General features: G+C 39.9%; 2 protein-coding genes across 2 annotated transcripts; one reads left to right on the forward strand and one right to left on the reverse strand.

Annotated features, from left to right (window-relative positions):
• The first annotated feature begins 43 nt into the window (after window positions 1-43).
• On the forward strand, window positions 44-7,349 carry LOC126380423 (uncharacterized). Its single transcript, XM_050029809.1, has 4 exons — window positions 44-118; window positions 3,441-3,476; window positions 3,650-3,702; window positions 5,009-7,349. Exons 1-4 carry the CDS (start codon window positions 44-46, stop codon window positions 7,143-7,145), a joined length of 2,301 nt encoding a protein of 766 aa, XP_049885766.1. The 3' UTR covers window positions 7,146-7,349.
• Window positions 7,350-10,953: 3,604 nt separating this feature from the next.
• Window positions 10,954-13,846, reverse strand: LOC126380424 (uncharacterized). The gene is made up of 4 exons (XM_050029810.1): window positions 13,827-13,846; window positions 12,898-12,956; window positions 12,389-12,484; window positions 10,954-12,310 (listed from the first exon to the last, which is right to left on the reverse strand). Exons 1-4 carry the CDS (start codon window positions 13,842-13,844, stop codon window positions 10,954-10,956), a joined length of 1,530 nt encoding a protein of 509 aa, XP_049885767.1. The 5' UTR covers window positions 13,845-13,846.
• Between the last annotated feature and the right edge of the window lie 2,647 nt (window positions 13,847-16,493).

The raw sequence follows: 16,493 nt of genomic DNA on the forward strand, positions 1-16,493 counted from the left end.
AGTGTGCGATGGAGACGTGTAGCGAGCGACTGCAGCGTGCAATATGAATGCAGCGGTGGCCGGCTGGCTTGCGGCGCCGGCGCACCACGCACACACTCGCCCAGGAATTCCTTCAGGCGTGAAAATGAATGTTATAAATAATCAGCCACACTACGCGTAATTATCATACGAGCTTCAAGTCTAGTGCTGAATCGACCGGTGCGAACTTTTTTTATGAAAATTACAAAAAAGGTGAAATTACCTTTGTCCCGACCCGTCAACAGCAGAAGGCGACAATGGATTGGCTGAAATTGGTCGGTATCTTTTCGGCGCCAAAATATTGAATTGTGTTTGTGAAAGTGTTGTGAATTGAAAGAACTGTGAAAGAATGTTGTTTGGTGACTTAGTTTCCTTCAGTGACAAAACCCAAGGGATGGTGGTGTGTTGCCTGAACCTAATGAATTAGGTGGCTCGTGGACTACACAAAAACATGATTATTTAAACGCAAACTGAAATATACGTAGAAAACAAATAATTAATGGCTTCCCAAAACGTTACAACTTGTAGTTGATATATAAATTATAAAAATTAAGATTTTTATCATTAATAAGTACTTAGTACAAGCGGATTATTCTTTATTCTTGTGTGGGTTGCAAGGTCATTAACCAGCTCCAATAGCTCTAATTCTAGAATTATACACTTCTCATCAAAAAAATCGAAACACTTCCGTTTTCATTGTTTCTGTCGGAATTTAACACAAAAAAGAATTCATACGATGAAAAAAAATACATAAATGTATAGCTGGCAGTGTGGCCATTACAGTAATAAGCGAAAATTCTAAATTCAAAATTAGAATTTCATTTGTTTATCTTATAAACGAAATGAATCACTGTTTTGAGACAAATGTGTGTTTAGGGTTGGAGTACATTTAGCGTTTAAAAACTAAAAATTGGCGCCTATCCTTAAACTTTTTGTTTTTTATTTCAATACTGTGACTTTGGGACGTCTGAAAAAAGGTTTTTTTTCTAAAACGTATGGATACTTCGCCCACAGAAGCCGCCCAAGTTGTGGCATTGCTGGATTCTGGCCTTAGTCAGCGTGTTGTGGCTGCAAGACTGCATCTAAGCCTGTCATCTGTTCATAGAGTCTATAAACGTTATCGGGAGACTGGTTTGTTCACGCGCCGTTCAGGATCTGGCAGGAATCGGGTCACTTCTGAGCGAGATGATCGATTTATTGTAACAACTTCTTTAAGAAATCGACGCCTTAACGCTTTTCACCTGCAGCAGCGGCTTCGTGTTGTACGAAGGGTGGCTGTAAGTGACTCTACAATTAGAAGAAGGTTGAAGGATCGTGGACTGGTACCGCATAAGCCAGCAAATGGGCCGAAATTAACTGCAGACCATCGAAGAGCGCGCCTTAACTTTGCACGTGAGCACCTAAATTGGTCATACCTACAGAACCGCCACCATAGCTGACCTTTTCTTCAATGCAGCATTGTGCATAGCGTTCTCCGTCTCTTCTGTAGACCTTGTTCCTTCCGTCGTTACCATACAGCATAATTTTACACTCATCAGAAAAGAGAACTTTGCTCCACTGTAGGTATGACCAATTTAGGTGCTCACGTGCAAAGTTAAGGCGCGCTCTTCGATGGTCTGCAGTTAATTTCGGCCCATTTGCTGGCTTATGCGGTACCAGTCCACGATCCTTCAACCTTCTTCTAATTGTAGAGTCACTTACAGCCACCCTTCGTACAACACGAAGCCGCTGCTGCAGGTGAAAAGCGTTAAGGCGTCGATTTCTTAAAGAAGTTGTTACAATAAATCGATCATCTCGCTCAGAAGTGACCCGATTCCTGCCAGATCCTGAACGGCGCGTGAACAAACCAGTCTCCCGATAACGTTTATAGACTCTATGAACAGATGACAGGCTTAGATGCAGTCTTGCAGCCACAACACGCTGACTAAGGCCAGAATCCAGCAATGCCACAACTTGGGCGGCTTCTGTGGGCGAAGTATCCATACGTTTTAGAAAAAAAACCTTTTTTCAGACGTCCCAAAGTCACAGTATTGAAATAAAAAACAAAAAGTTTAAGGATAGGCGCCAATTTTTAGTTTTTAAACGCTAAATGTACTCCAACCCTAAACACACATTTGTCTCAAAACAGTGATTCATTTCGTTTATAAGATAAACAAATGAAATTCTAATTTTGAATTTAGAATTTTCGCTTATTACTGTAATGGCCAAACTGCCAGCTATACATTTATGTATTTTTTTTCATCGTATGAATTCTTTTTTGTGTTAAATTCCGACAGAAACAATGAAAACGGAAGTGTTTCGATTTTTTTGATGAGAAGTGTATAATAAGTAGCATCGAAAATGCGTTTAGACAACTGTTTGCTTAAGTCAAATTGACGCAGATATCAAAAATTACATTTGTTAAATGAAAAAAAATAGGTATCTACCTAATTGTCAAAATCTCCAAAGACCTGTGTATTTGAATTTATGAATAACTTGATTTCTTGTTACGTAAACTTTATTTGTAAGTAGTAATAAGTAGTAAAAATATCCCCTCATAATATTTTACCAACCGTGACACAATTCTAGTTAAGTGCTGTATAATATGATCGTTAATGAACACAGTTATTCGTCAACCCCATCTTTCTTTTCCATTTTATTCTTTGTAGGTAAATAACGTAAGTTTTAATTGCTTTATGGTATAGAATGAATATAAAGAACAGTAAATGATTACCATAAAGATACTTAAGTATCCCTAGGTAATAACTCCATTAGATCAAATTATTATGTAGGGTCTTAGCGAACTTATCGCTTACTTATATATAAAGCAAAGAATAGCCTTTAGGTCTGTAGAAATAGAGCTACTCTGTTTACTAGCAGTCTACTACTTGAGCTTTGTAACTTCATTAAAGCAAAATGACCAATTCTCTTGTGCACTAAATATGTAAGTTATTATAAGCTATATACATATTTGTTGTCAATGTCAAATCTTTTGGTTAACGACCCATAATGATCTGATGAAAGTTGAATAAGTACGTGATAAATATAGTGAAGTTGAAACATTAGAATGCATAAAAATCTATATCAACCGTAGTAAGTACTTATAGTTAGTACTTATTTATATTTTTTAAATTACTTATAATACAATACAAATACACTTTATTGCACCAAAATAAAAAGCAATAATTACAAAAATACTCTTAACTAAGTACATGGGAAATGGCGGCCTTATCGGTCATTTATTTGCTTATTTATTGCTTGTGAATTGTCCGCGTGGTTGTGAATGATGGAAAACATTAATAATAAAAGCAACCATTGGCAAATTGGACATTGCTTCAATTGCAGTCACTAGATAATTTACTCATTTAGAAATGTATATTTTGTAGACTTACCTAAATGGTTGTAAACAGCAACTGATCATCATTATCTTTTTAGTCCTATAGCTTACAGTGCTGTTATTGACGGCTGGTCTTTGCCCAGTAGGTATAGTACGAAATATATGTTAGCTATGTTAGGTAGCTTATAAAGGGCACTTCAGGAAACAGACCTCCAAAGATTCAGTGAACCGTGTGTCAGCGATTTGTTAGTTAAAATGATACTTACCTATGTAATTTTCTCAAGTGTATTTATAGTGTGTTTTTATTTATTGCAGTTCGCTCTTCTGGTTGCTGTTGCTTCAGTTCAGATCACGGCAGAAGGACCTAAGTAAGTACTGGATAATACAATAAGACAAAATAATAAAGTATAAGCCGAATATAAGTACGTATATATAATTATGCATTAATAAAGTTATAAGTATTCATTATTTTTATTTAAGTAGTATTTAATAGAAAATGAGATATGACAGCTAGGAATTTATTTTCCTCCTTATACATATAATCGGCATAAACTCTGTTATTTTATTTTTAATTTTGTTAGTATTAATTGTGATTTAAGCGAAATGTGCTGGCGAAATATATTTTATTTACAGGTCAAAAATGTACGACGGAAGTAGGTAGTTATAATTAGGTTATGACTTTGTTAAGTGTAGAAATTTGTAGGTACATAGTTATGTAATTAAGTAACATAAAGCCAAAATAATACAACCAAAAAATCTTAATTTAACATATTAGTTTGTAAAAAAAGTGTTATCAATATCATACTTGTAATATTCTAGTAATTATATAACCGAACTTCGTACATGAAACCGTAAGTAAAGTATTTTATCTATCTATCTAAGTTATTAAGTAGGTAATGAAACTCATATCACTTCCCAATAACATCAGCAACTGATATACTTAGTAATAATTTATTTGAAAATCATACACTCCATTCTAAGAATTAGTAGATAACGAACGACAAACAACGAACTTCTAAAATACTTACGTCAAAACCCATGAAGTCTATTTAGTTTCTTGTTTATATAACCCAGGGACCAAATAGTGAAATAAGTTTTTCTGAAAAAGTCTGTTTCGCTTAGTGTTCAATATTAGTTGTTTGTAAATACCAGTCAACAGGTTTGACGGGAAAAATTTTGTTTTTATAGAAAATCGAATGTGTTATTCACCTCTCCTATGCGAAAGTGATTTCATTGCAAACAGCGTTAGCCATGCGATATAATTGTAAACACTGCCAATGTCACTGTGCCGGCGATTGCTATTGATTGCTGTTTCCCTGCTAAGCTCTAATTGATGAACGTTGAACCGGCCCACCCAGCCGAGTAATAGCCGCCTGCTTGGTAGAAAGTGCGAGTCTTTCCCAGGAACAATAACAAATTTATAGACTGTCGTAAAAACGAAATGTCGGAATTGAATTGTATATCATGTGTGACGGCTAGCGGGCGGCGGCGGCAACGTCACGGCGACGTCGCAGCCGCGCGCCGTCGCGTCGTCGAGAGGGAAAGCCGCACACACTCTAAGCCATTGACATTTGGCGGAACTGCAACACTCGCAAAAACTCAACCATGCAATTGAGCGTGCATGCGATCCACCGCCCACGAATAAATACCAACACTAATTTTCTTTTGTTGCAGGAAAAAGATCCGCATACATCTACCGCAAAAAGTGAAGCACATACACCATCATAAGAAGATTTACATAACGAACCACCAAGCACCCTCACAGTATGCGCCAGCCTTCTTACCAGGAGTGAAGGGTGCGGTGGCACTACCGTCGAACGTCGCGAGGCCGGCCGTGGCTAGCATCGTACCCCTCAACTCAGTGGAGTTGTATGACGAGACGCGGCCTCGCCTGCAGGGGGTATCACCGGCTGCATCTAAACTGTTACCACTGTATCGCGCGCGCGGTCACTACGGACCCAATCACTCGGATTGGGACGAACAAGAGTACGACTTGTCGCCTCCGCCAGAGCCTACCGACATTTATGGACCATCAGGGTACTCAGCACCATCGGCGCCAGGACCTTCGATTCAACCTACATCGCCAACAAAGAAAATAAAACTTGTGAAGGTGACCGACGCGCCTCGTAAAAAAGTTATTCGGAAAGTAAAACCCAAACGCGTCATAGTTAGAGGCAGACCGCAACCACCGGCGCAACCACTGTCAGAGGATGAACATCCGGTATCATCTTTCCATGAACAATTTTATTCCGATTTGGAAGAAGCTGGGACCATCAGAAAAATTAAGAAACCACCACGAATTGAAAAGATCATCGACGGAGACACTGAACACATTCACACTTATAGTGAAGAACATATCCATAAAGTAGTGTTTGATGACGAACCTAAGGTGACCGGCGTTGTGGGAGTGGACCCCATCGGCAGTATGTCAGCCCTCAATGCTGCGCACCCTCTGATCCCTATCAAGAACGCTCAGACGTTAGTAGCGATTCCTACAGATTCATTTGCAGACTTGGCAGTGATGGGTTCCATGGGTACACCATCTCATCTTGAATTCGCTTCTTATAATCCGCGTGAAGTAACTCATGATCACATTTTCCATGACCATGGTGAAATTCCACCTGGAGTGGATATAACTAAAGAGGGTTTAAGATTGCCACCCAAAGTCACTTATGACAAGCATGGATTGAGAATCACTAACGATCATTCAAAACGACATCAAGGTAAACGGTACGGTAAACCCACAAAACCTAACCACGATTTTACTTATTATGAAAGTCTATTCGCTACTCCTAATCAGAGGCCAAAGAAGGTTCCGAAACCTACACACCCTACCCCATATTATGATGGGTCGTCAGAGTCGAATATAAATAATTTTAGACCTATTCCAGCCTTTAGATTTAAAGATTCTAAAAGAAAAACAAAGGCACGCCACTATGGATATAAACCTCTGCCTAACTTCCAACTTAAGCAAGCGAGTGTTCCAGCCCCATTCGCCGTATCGTCGACAATCGTTCATGAGTATGATCCGAAAAATTACGGTGGGACTGGACCTGCTCCTACGGGATTTTCGAAATTTAGAGATCCTTTGATAGATTTCAAAGATAGTTACTCGAGTGATTTTGATTATGATACGTTTGCTTCGTCTTCCAATATCCATACGTCCGAAGATAAAACTGATGGAAAGGGCAAAAAGTCCGTGTCAACACAAAATATAAGTTTCGGAGGGCAAGACCGTCAAACATACGTAGATCATCTAGAAGGTTCGGCCTCTAATAATGCGGCTGTATCTATAAGTGACGAAGCACCGACTGCTCTCGAAGGCAGTTTCACAAATTTTGATCAAACGACAGATTCGGCTACTCCAACGCCATACACGATAAAAGAAACTTCCCCTGCACATCAGTACTACACGGCTATGGCACTAAAGGCTCTGCATAGTGAGCAACCTGATGTGTCAAATGATGATATGCAGTATGAGTCGCCGACCCCATCGTCTGATCCCACCGAGTCACCGGTTGCAACCACTACACCTAGTCAGACCCTTCACTTCTACAAGATACAAAGTACAGACGCGATACCTGAACCTGAGTATATTACAGAAACGAGATTAGGCAAACGACGTAGAGAAAAAAATAAAGGAGAGCATAGGCAAAGGTACAATGCTGTATTTAAAGAGTTAGTAGCGGGATATCAGAACGGCGAACAACCGCCGCATACGCATGGACTGCGGCAAGCTGAGAATAAATATTTCCGTACCACAGATTCTTCCAGTGTCAGAGAGAGCCCCAAGTATGGTGACAAAATTTAACAAACATGGACCTGAATATACTTAGTGCTATTTAAGATAGTTATAGATATTCGTGATCTTAGTTCTATGTATTTTTACACTTTATACGTAGAGTGAGATGGTGCCCAAATTCTGTTGCTATGTGAATATTTTTTTCTTTACCACTATGTATAGCTGTAATAATCTAGTCCGATTATCACCAGCTATACATAGAGCGCGCGACGATAACGGTAGGTAATCATGCATTTTATACGAAGCCTAGACGAAGTGTAAGAAAAACATCTTAATAAATTATTAAAATCGATGTCTTTTTAATGTTACCTTCCATCCCTAAAAACAATTTGATATGTACGTATATGATACGAACACCATAATCATGTACAATTTTTACTTTTGTCCATAGCGCCTTCTTATTTCGGAATAGCAAACATACACTACAGGTGCTTTGCTTTATTCCAACGTATAGGCTAAACTGAGAGTGCTTTTTTAATATTTAGGAGTTCATTTTAATAGATTCAAAGTTAGGTAATTATTTATAGGGTGAGAAACCCAATGCCGGACAGATCGATATGACCTCGAGTACTCGACTGCTCTGAAAAAATTCAACTAAGGAGACGTAAACTTAGCTTAGTGTGGGTGCAAAGAAGCCTCTGTCCTAAACTGTTTCAATAGGTACTTGGCCGGATCACTACTTTGGTGAATATCATCATTGTGTAAAGATATTTTGCTTATAAAACTAAAAAAGATTCAATACGTTTCTGTATGGAGGATTTGAATCTAGAACAAAATAGAAAAGGGCAAACACCGAACAGTTCAAATGTTCCATACTTATTGGTCAATTTGGCACAGACGTTTTTAATATAGTCTACTTTAGGACACCAATACACACAGACAGTTTAGGGATGTAACTTACGTACATAATATTATTATAAGTACTGTCGTACATCACTAATAAAACAATACCCGAATGTCAAACTGAATTATAGTTAAAAATCACTAATTGTTAAAGTGCGTAGTCTTTTCCTTACACTATTTACGAACTTTTTTTGTACGTTTATTTCACGATACTTTATCATACTACAAAGTTTCGTCGCCTGAGAAATTATTTTATTGGGGTCCACTAACTTTTATTCCTACACCACTTTACAATAGGTAACTATATTAGTACTTACTTAGATTGGCGAAACTTTTCATCAATTCCAAATGTTTTGAATGAATGAAATAAACTAACCAATTCTAAATCTGGATAACAAAAAAGCAGTGTCTTCTCTTTGACTGACTTTGACACTAGGTTTGTATAATAATGTTATCGTCAAACATAATCAAACATTCTACACTTTTGTGTGCATCAGGTCATTGATTGTAGTCTACAGCTTACTGTAGTCTATAAATTAACTTAATTAGGTACACTTACCTATGCAATTCATCATCTCCCTAGCGCTATCCCCGTTTCTCACAGATCCGCTTACCTAATAATTTGACAGGTTCGGTTTTTACAGAAGCCTGATTGATCTTACAACCTCATTTCTTGGAAATGCGATTTTGTTCGCTATGTTTCCTTTTATGTTGTTTCTGCACGTGATAATCATTTTATGATCCAAACATGAATTCGAAAATAAATTCTGAAATCATTGGTTTAGGCTCGTGTTTGTATTCGAACCTGTGATCTCACAGTGAGAATCAAGCGTTAAACTGTATACTTACCTAGAATTATATACCCGATTTTATCCGGCCAAGTAGTGAATTCAAGCCAAACCTCTATACTCGTAAGTCACGTTAAACTTACCTACTTTCGAAAAACATAACTCTCCTTTCGCAGTCGTGAAAGATAAGGTTTGGAACATTATGTAGGAGCAGGATATAATGTAATGAATGCTCATACACGGAAGTTGGACGGTAGGCTGGTATTTAGACCTGAGTTCCCAAGTGAAGGGCGAATGTCGGACACGAGAAGCCCTTACATAACTGTAGGAAAGATCCCAGTACTACTCCGACTTCTATCTCGACATTCTAACTTGTTTTTATTCATGTAACTACGAGTAGTTCATTGTGTATTATAATATTTAACGGTCATATGATAGATTTTCGTATGAGTATTTTGTACCTAATGAAATAGGTCGGACATTTGGTGGCATATTTACTTAAACTTGATGGTATACCATAATACTCTTATAGTGTTCATATTACCGTTCAAAAAAAGAACAAAAGAAGGAGTGATTAAATCCGTTGAAATAGTTAGATATAGATTTACGAAGTCGTTTGACAGTAGCCACTCTTTGAATTTTATCATTATTCTGATTTGATAAATCTCGGCTCATCCTGACCTCGTTGGTCAAATAGAAAGATCGATGAGGCGTGGATATTTAGTTCAGCAACTGATGTACCACTGACTAGCCCAAATTAGAATATAGTCACGAACTTATGTTATCTTATGAGTGGGAAATACTACTAAAAATTATATCAAATGTTCTCCAATACGGACTTGCGCTCGTTCGATCTACTTACTCAATTTCCATAGGCTTTTGTCATATTATTCCTTATTCTATGCTTTTACCTAACGTAATATAAAATGCAGGGTGATGTTGGAGTAGGTACGTTTTTTTTCATACCAAGTCCTATTATAACATCAGACTAGCCCAACTCTTTAGTTTAATAACGTATTATGACGTAAATTGTTGCCAAAATGTTAGGTACCTAATTATACCTACAAAATCAAGATAAAATCCTATGGAAATTTAACGTCATTGTCTCGTAAAAGCTCCGTTGCATAATGGATTGCATCAGGCGTAGATAGATACCATTGTATTCGAGTTATATAGGTAGGTACCCACTTATTCGAGTTATATACCAACTTATAGCTTTATGCACATCATCATCGGCCATGTATTTATATTTCCTTCCTGGATGTTAAATATGACCTAAGGCCTCGCTTCACTCGTTACTTTCACAGTAATGTTACATAAAATATTATCAAGTTGGTACGTCTCAAGAGTTAATGCGTAACAAAGAACTATTTGAAGATATTTGAATAGAGTGCAGAATGTGCGATAGTGATGTGATCGTGAGAGTCAAGTAAAAATACTAACAAGGTCCGTTATAAAAAGTTATTCGTTTTTTTATTGTTTGACATGATCATCTAGTACCTACCAGTGCGTTAATATTTAGGTGGTTGATTTCCGTGGAATATTGTACGTTAGTTGATATACATAGATAGATAATAACTTTATGTACTTAGCTATATAACGAATTTCTCCGCATCTCTTACCTATTATGGCAGCCTTATCCTGTTTATAATGGTTATGTAACTCGAAATAATTATATCACCTCATAAAATAATCTTTTACATCCCAAAGTCCCTTTCTGGTTTTTTGACACAAATTGTTATATACTCTTGTTTCGCTCATTGTTACTCACCATAATATACTAAGTGGGTATTTGTAAGGTTATAATATACCACTTGGTACCTATAATGTACTTTCGTGACTGTATAAATTTATTCCTTATCTCGCATAAAATAATTTAAGACGTGCCCCAGTCTATGTACGTTCATCTTCAGTCATTATCTACTGCTTTGTGGTGAAATAAGTCAAATGTAATGATTCTTATGTTTTCTTTTAGCAATAAGGAATCTAACTTTAAAGTTTAGCAAAACACTAATTTATATTAATTAAATATTATTTACTTAACAAAAATCAACAATAACTTAACCTATACTATTTACAACAATAAGTTTGTACAATACGTTGTACTATAAAACAGTGAACAATTTCGTTAAAAATCGGAAGACTATGACTTAGTTGGTTTCGATCTGGATCGAGTATGTAGATTTCTACTTTCGGTGGTAGGGTCCGCCGCCGTGCCCCGCGGAGATGGCGCTCGTATAGCTATCGCCGCCCGAGCTACTGTGGCCGTGGCCGCCACCGCCGCCCAGGTCTGCTAAACTGAACCCGCCGTGGCCGCCTCCGTGACCACCTCCATGACCGCCGCCGCCGCCGTGGCCGCCGAACCCGGAGCTATAACTATCTCCTCCATGTCCGCCACCGTGACCGCCTCCGTGGCCTCCGGAACTATAACTGTCACCGCCGCCGTGGCCACCGCCGAAGCCAATACTGTAGCTGTCACCTCCGTGGCCGCCGCCGTGACCGCCACCGTGTCCTCCACCGAATCCAGAGCTGTAGCTGTCACCACCGTGTCCACTGAATCCGCCGCCGTGTCCGCTGTCACCGTGACCACTCAATGGAGCATCATAACTGCTGATTCCGGAGGAGTAACTGTCATGGCCGCCACCGCCGCCGCTTCCGTGACCGCCGATACTGTAACTGTCGCCGCCGAAGCTGCCCAGTCCACCGTGACCTCCACCGCCGCTGTAGCTGTCGTGTCCGCCAGATGAGAATCCACCGCCGCCGTGGCCACCGGAGAAACCGCCGCCGCCGTGATGATCATCATGTCCTCCGCCGAAACCACCACCAAAACCTCCGCCAAAGTCGCTGCCGTGGTCGTGGCCGCCTCCGTGGTCGTGTCCGCCGCCAAAGCCTCCTCCATGACCGCCTCCGAATCCACCACCGTGGCCGCCTCCATAACCGCCTCCGATATCGTGGCCACCTCCGAAGTCATGGCCTCCACCGCCGCCGCCGTGTCCACCTCCGAAATCGTGTCCACCGCCACCACCATGACCGCCTCCGAAGTCATGGCCGCCACCTCCATGACCGCCTCCGAAGTCGTGGCCGCCACCTCCATGGCCGCCACCGAAGTCGTGGCCGCCACCTCCATGGCCGCCACCGAAGTCGTGGCCGCCTCCTCCATGGCCGCCACCAAAGTCATGCCCTCCACCGAAATCGTGTCCTCCTCCGACATCATGACCACCTCCGAAATCATGACCACCGCCGCCATGTCCACCTCCAAAGTCTCCTCCGTGACCACCGCCAAAGTCATGTCCTCCAAAACCGCCACCACCATGGCCACCTCCGAAATCATGACCGCCGTGACCGCCACCGCCGAGGTCGTAGCCGCCACCGCCGCCGCCGCCGCCGTGTCCGTGGTCGTGCTCGTCGAATCCACCACCATGTCCGCCGCCTCCGTAACCACCGCCTCCGCCGTGTCCTCCGTGACCTTTCAGGTGGTCGGCAAATCCTCCGTGCAAGTGTTCAGCGAAGCCTCCACCGTGGCCGCCCCCATGGCCGCCACCATGGCCGCCCCCGTGGCCGCCACCATGTCCGCCCCCGTAGCCGCCTCCGTGGCCGCCGCCACCGCCTCCGCCGTAACCACCACCACCGTGTCCGTGGTCGTCGTGATGCTCATGTACTATCACTTCTTTAGACGAATGGTGCTCGGGCTCAGGTAAATGGATACGAATGTGAACACTGCAACAAAAGAGAAATTCTTTAATAACATATAAGTTATTTATACACTCGTCGCTAGATAGACATTACTTAAACTGTTAATTAATGATTATGTGCAACAAAAGGAAAAATCGCAATGCAAGGTCAAATGTGATATGAGTGAAAACAAACTAAGGGTAAGATATCATTAGAACACAATAGGCCGATTTTCACCATTTACCGCAAAGAAGAGGCGCGTGAGAATCGCTTATAGAAATCCAAATTACTCCATCCACAGTTTTTGCGGTTCCGCTAACAACAACATAGCGGCGGGGGTCGCTAATCGTTGTTTAATCGTGCTAAAGTCGTGCGCTTGTTCGTATATTAGAGGAAGCAAGAACTAGGGATGGAGTTATAGAGTTGTATATATAATATAGGAACATGAAAATACTAACTGTTCATGTCCGAAAGTCGCGAAGCAGACGCCAACGCTAGCCAGCAGAAACCCGCTCAGCTGAAATAACAATAAGTAGTTAAGTTTGTTATCCAAATGATTACCTAAATGTAGGTATTTAGGCCAGTGTAGGCTCTGGATACACCTAAGCTTGTCATCTAAAGTGATGTTTTCAGTACGCAGCTCTATGTCCAATGATAATGGAGACACTCAAATCCCCGGAGTATTAGAATGCATATTTATATCAACCAATAAGTCTCAAATCGTTCTAAAGATGTATAGATAGTATACAATGCAGAGGAAATCGAAAGTGGTCAGTAAGGCCTAGATAGAATCTCATGTTGCATGCTCCGAATGACGTAATGGTATAATGCGGGCGGTGCGTGTGTACGGTCCGTTATTGCCGGACACTCACGCGCATTACGACATTGCAAAGGATAACATTGAAATCATAAAAAGCCTATCAAACTTCCAAACACAATACTCATTCTCATTAATGATTAAAAGTTTTACAAATAAGATTCCAGACATGGGCAACAAATGTATGGGTGAAAAATTATGAACTTTGATCACAAAGATATCAGGGATATTTTAGGGTGCCATCTGCACAATGTTAAATCCTTCAGATGTGCGCCTGTCGGAGGACTCTCACGCTTTTAATGAACAAGGCCATGCAAAGTAAAATTCAATAAAGAGCTTTCAAACACTTCACTTCTAACACTTTGAACGACTAATACTAAAATTATTATGTTATTCCTAATTGATTGTAGGTATTATTTCTTTTTTACTTTGCCCGTTATGATTTTACACTTATTGAGATACGATAACAAAGTTCACAATCCTCCACAGTCGATTTCTGTCGCGCACAATCCGTCCATCTTCTTCCGGAAGCCATTCGCTTACGCGCAAATATGGTACTCTAGTACTCACGGCTAGCCGGGAAGCCATGATGTGTGGGAGAGAACGTGCACCAGCTAGACCCTCCTTCCACCGACCGTCGCTGATCACTTCAAACAAACAACTCTTAACATCTCCGGCCAAAGCGTTGCCTTTTATATGACAGTGAATGTGCACCACCCCTACTCCCCAAGCATACACGTATTGATAACGTAAATTCAAGTAATTAAGAAAATGTTGTCTTTGAACAGTACGCCAAAAAGTTAATTTCTACGTATGCATGCTTCCGACGTTATTCATTGCGATTGTTCCGCTTGCATGCACTGTATCTCACCCAGGACCGACTACGCGTTTTTCGATTGACATAATTGTACTAATCACAGACGTTGTTATGATTTCGTAATATCAGTAATAAAGCAATTAAGTTTTACACGATGTGAGAAGAATTCTTACAGTTCTTTGTTAAATGTAAGTATACAAATTGTTACGACAAATTGTAGGTACTTAGCTAGGAAATCCTATGTAACATAGATTCATTCAATATTTTCAAGTTTATGGAAAAGTCCTTTCGAGCTTTCCGTTTAAGTTAAATCGATTTGTAAGTGCTTATTCGTGACAGTAGGTACAATATAGACAAATTGAGGCCTACATTTTATGAAGTGGAGTGACATAGGTCACCAGTCTACGCATTCACAACTTTACAGTTTATATTCTACCGTTCGGTGGCTAGGTGGCGGAACCTAGGACCTTATTTACCCACTAGGTTTATTAATTGTGTAACACCTATTCATAATTTTTATTTTTCTGAAATACCTTCAAAAATATACTAGAACTTCCTTATTACTCGTAGAGTGCAAACTTAGGTAACTCTAAAGTTTTAATTTACGAAACATTTTATTGCAGAAACACGGAATAAAGTATTATTCAAGTACCCATACGTTGAGGAGCCCAATATTCATATTTTATAGAGGTACTTGTACGGTAAGAGTGTCCAGTGTGTTACGCAAAGATGCATAACATAGAAATACTACATAATAATATTATGCAGTGCGTACATTCGATATTCTCTTGGTGCATATTAGGTCATTACTGTACATAACATAGTATATAGACGCCATATATCCATATACGTACAGGAGTGTGATCGTAATCGTTGAGAAGCCGATAAGTGATAAATCAAAGAGTGTTTCCTGGAAAAGCTCTATTTGTGTGTGCTTGAGCGTCTGAATGTCGTCTATAATTATCACAAAACATAGTAACATAGTAACAACGACTTTCTTGGGGATAAATTCGGTCTTAATATTGCATATCATTCTCTATATTTGGTTTATCAAATAAGTAGGCAACGCTACGCTATGTTACCTAAATAGGTAACGTACCTACACGATAACATTATGCAACTTTGTATATCGGAAGATCACCTGCGCAATGCCTTCCGAAGAGCTTATCATTAATTATACAATAAGAATGCACATTAAGTTAGGCACTAGGAAGTCTAAGAAAAACAATTTCAGCATCTTCTAACTGAAACGAACTATTTAATACTTAGTTACTTATGCCAGTCAAAAATCAACGCGAACGTGAATCAGCGCGTTGGAAAAATAATAATGTCATCCATAAAATATAAGTGCGCATCAATGCATTTATTTTGATATTGGTGCTAATTCCTGTAAATACCATCTAATTTTATTTTAAGTTATATCTGTCATTTTCTTATCCGCCGAAAAGGAAAGGGACGGGTAATTGACAAGCATAAAATTTATGGAACACACGTCAATTTTAAGCACAAATCTAAACCAACCGTCTAAAAATTTTACATCAGTCAATAACCCGACACATTCATTTACTCATTCTACCTAAAATTAAGAGCTGTGAATCATCCGTCCCTTTCCTTTTCGACGGATATGAAAATGACGGATATAACTTAAAATAAAATTAGGCGGTGTTTGCAGGAATCGGGACAATCGTTACTATTATAAAACCTTCTTTAAAAACCGGAAAGGCTATACGGAAAAATGCCTTTAGTTTTACTCAAATATTATGTTGCACCATTAAAACTATTTAAATCCACAAAGAATACTCGTAAAGCTCATTCAACCATTACGAAACCCCATAAAATTTTGAGACGTCATATCTATATGGCCGATCGATTGTTACAAAACAAACTAATTGGAACATTACCAAAATATTGTTATGGACCGTTAAGTTAGAAACTCACTAGTATTTTGCATTTGTTTACACAATTGTTCTATTTGACACAATATCACGTTTGGTGTTTAGTCATGGACGAGGAAATATGATTAAAAGGTTCTATCCTGTTTATTATCGATGATATTTTAATTGAGGAGCTCGGTGGCGCAGCGGTAAACGCGCTCGGTCTGCGATTGTTGAAGTAAAGCAACTTTCGCAGAGGCCGGTCATAGGATGGGTGACCACAAAAAAAAAAGTTTTCATCTCGAGCTCCTCCGTGCTTCGGAAGGCACGTTAAGCCGTTGGTCCCGGCTGCATTAGCAGTCGTTAATAACCACCAATCCGCACTGGCCCCGCGTGGTGGTTTAAGGCCCGATCTCCCTATCCATCCATAGGGAAGGCCCGTGCCCCAGCAGTGGGGACGTTAATGGGCTGGTGATGATGATGATATTTTAATTTAATGCAGGTGATGACTTGATGCCCTAACACTAGGGCCGATGTTGTCGGTCA

The sequence above is a fragment of the Pectinophora gossypiella genome, chromosome Z (genome assembly GCF_024362695.1).
Source record: "Pectinophora gossypiella chromosome Z, ilPecGoss1.1, whole genome shotgun sequence".
NCBI classification, from domain to species: Eukaryota; Metazoa; Arthropoda; class Insecta; order Lepidoptera; family Gelechiidae; genus Pectinophora; species Pectinophora gossypiella.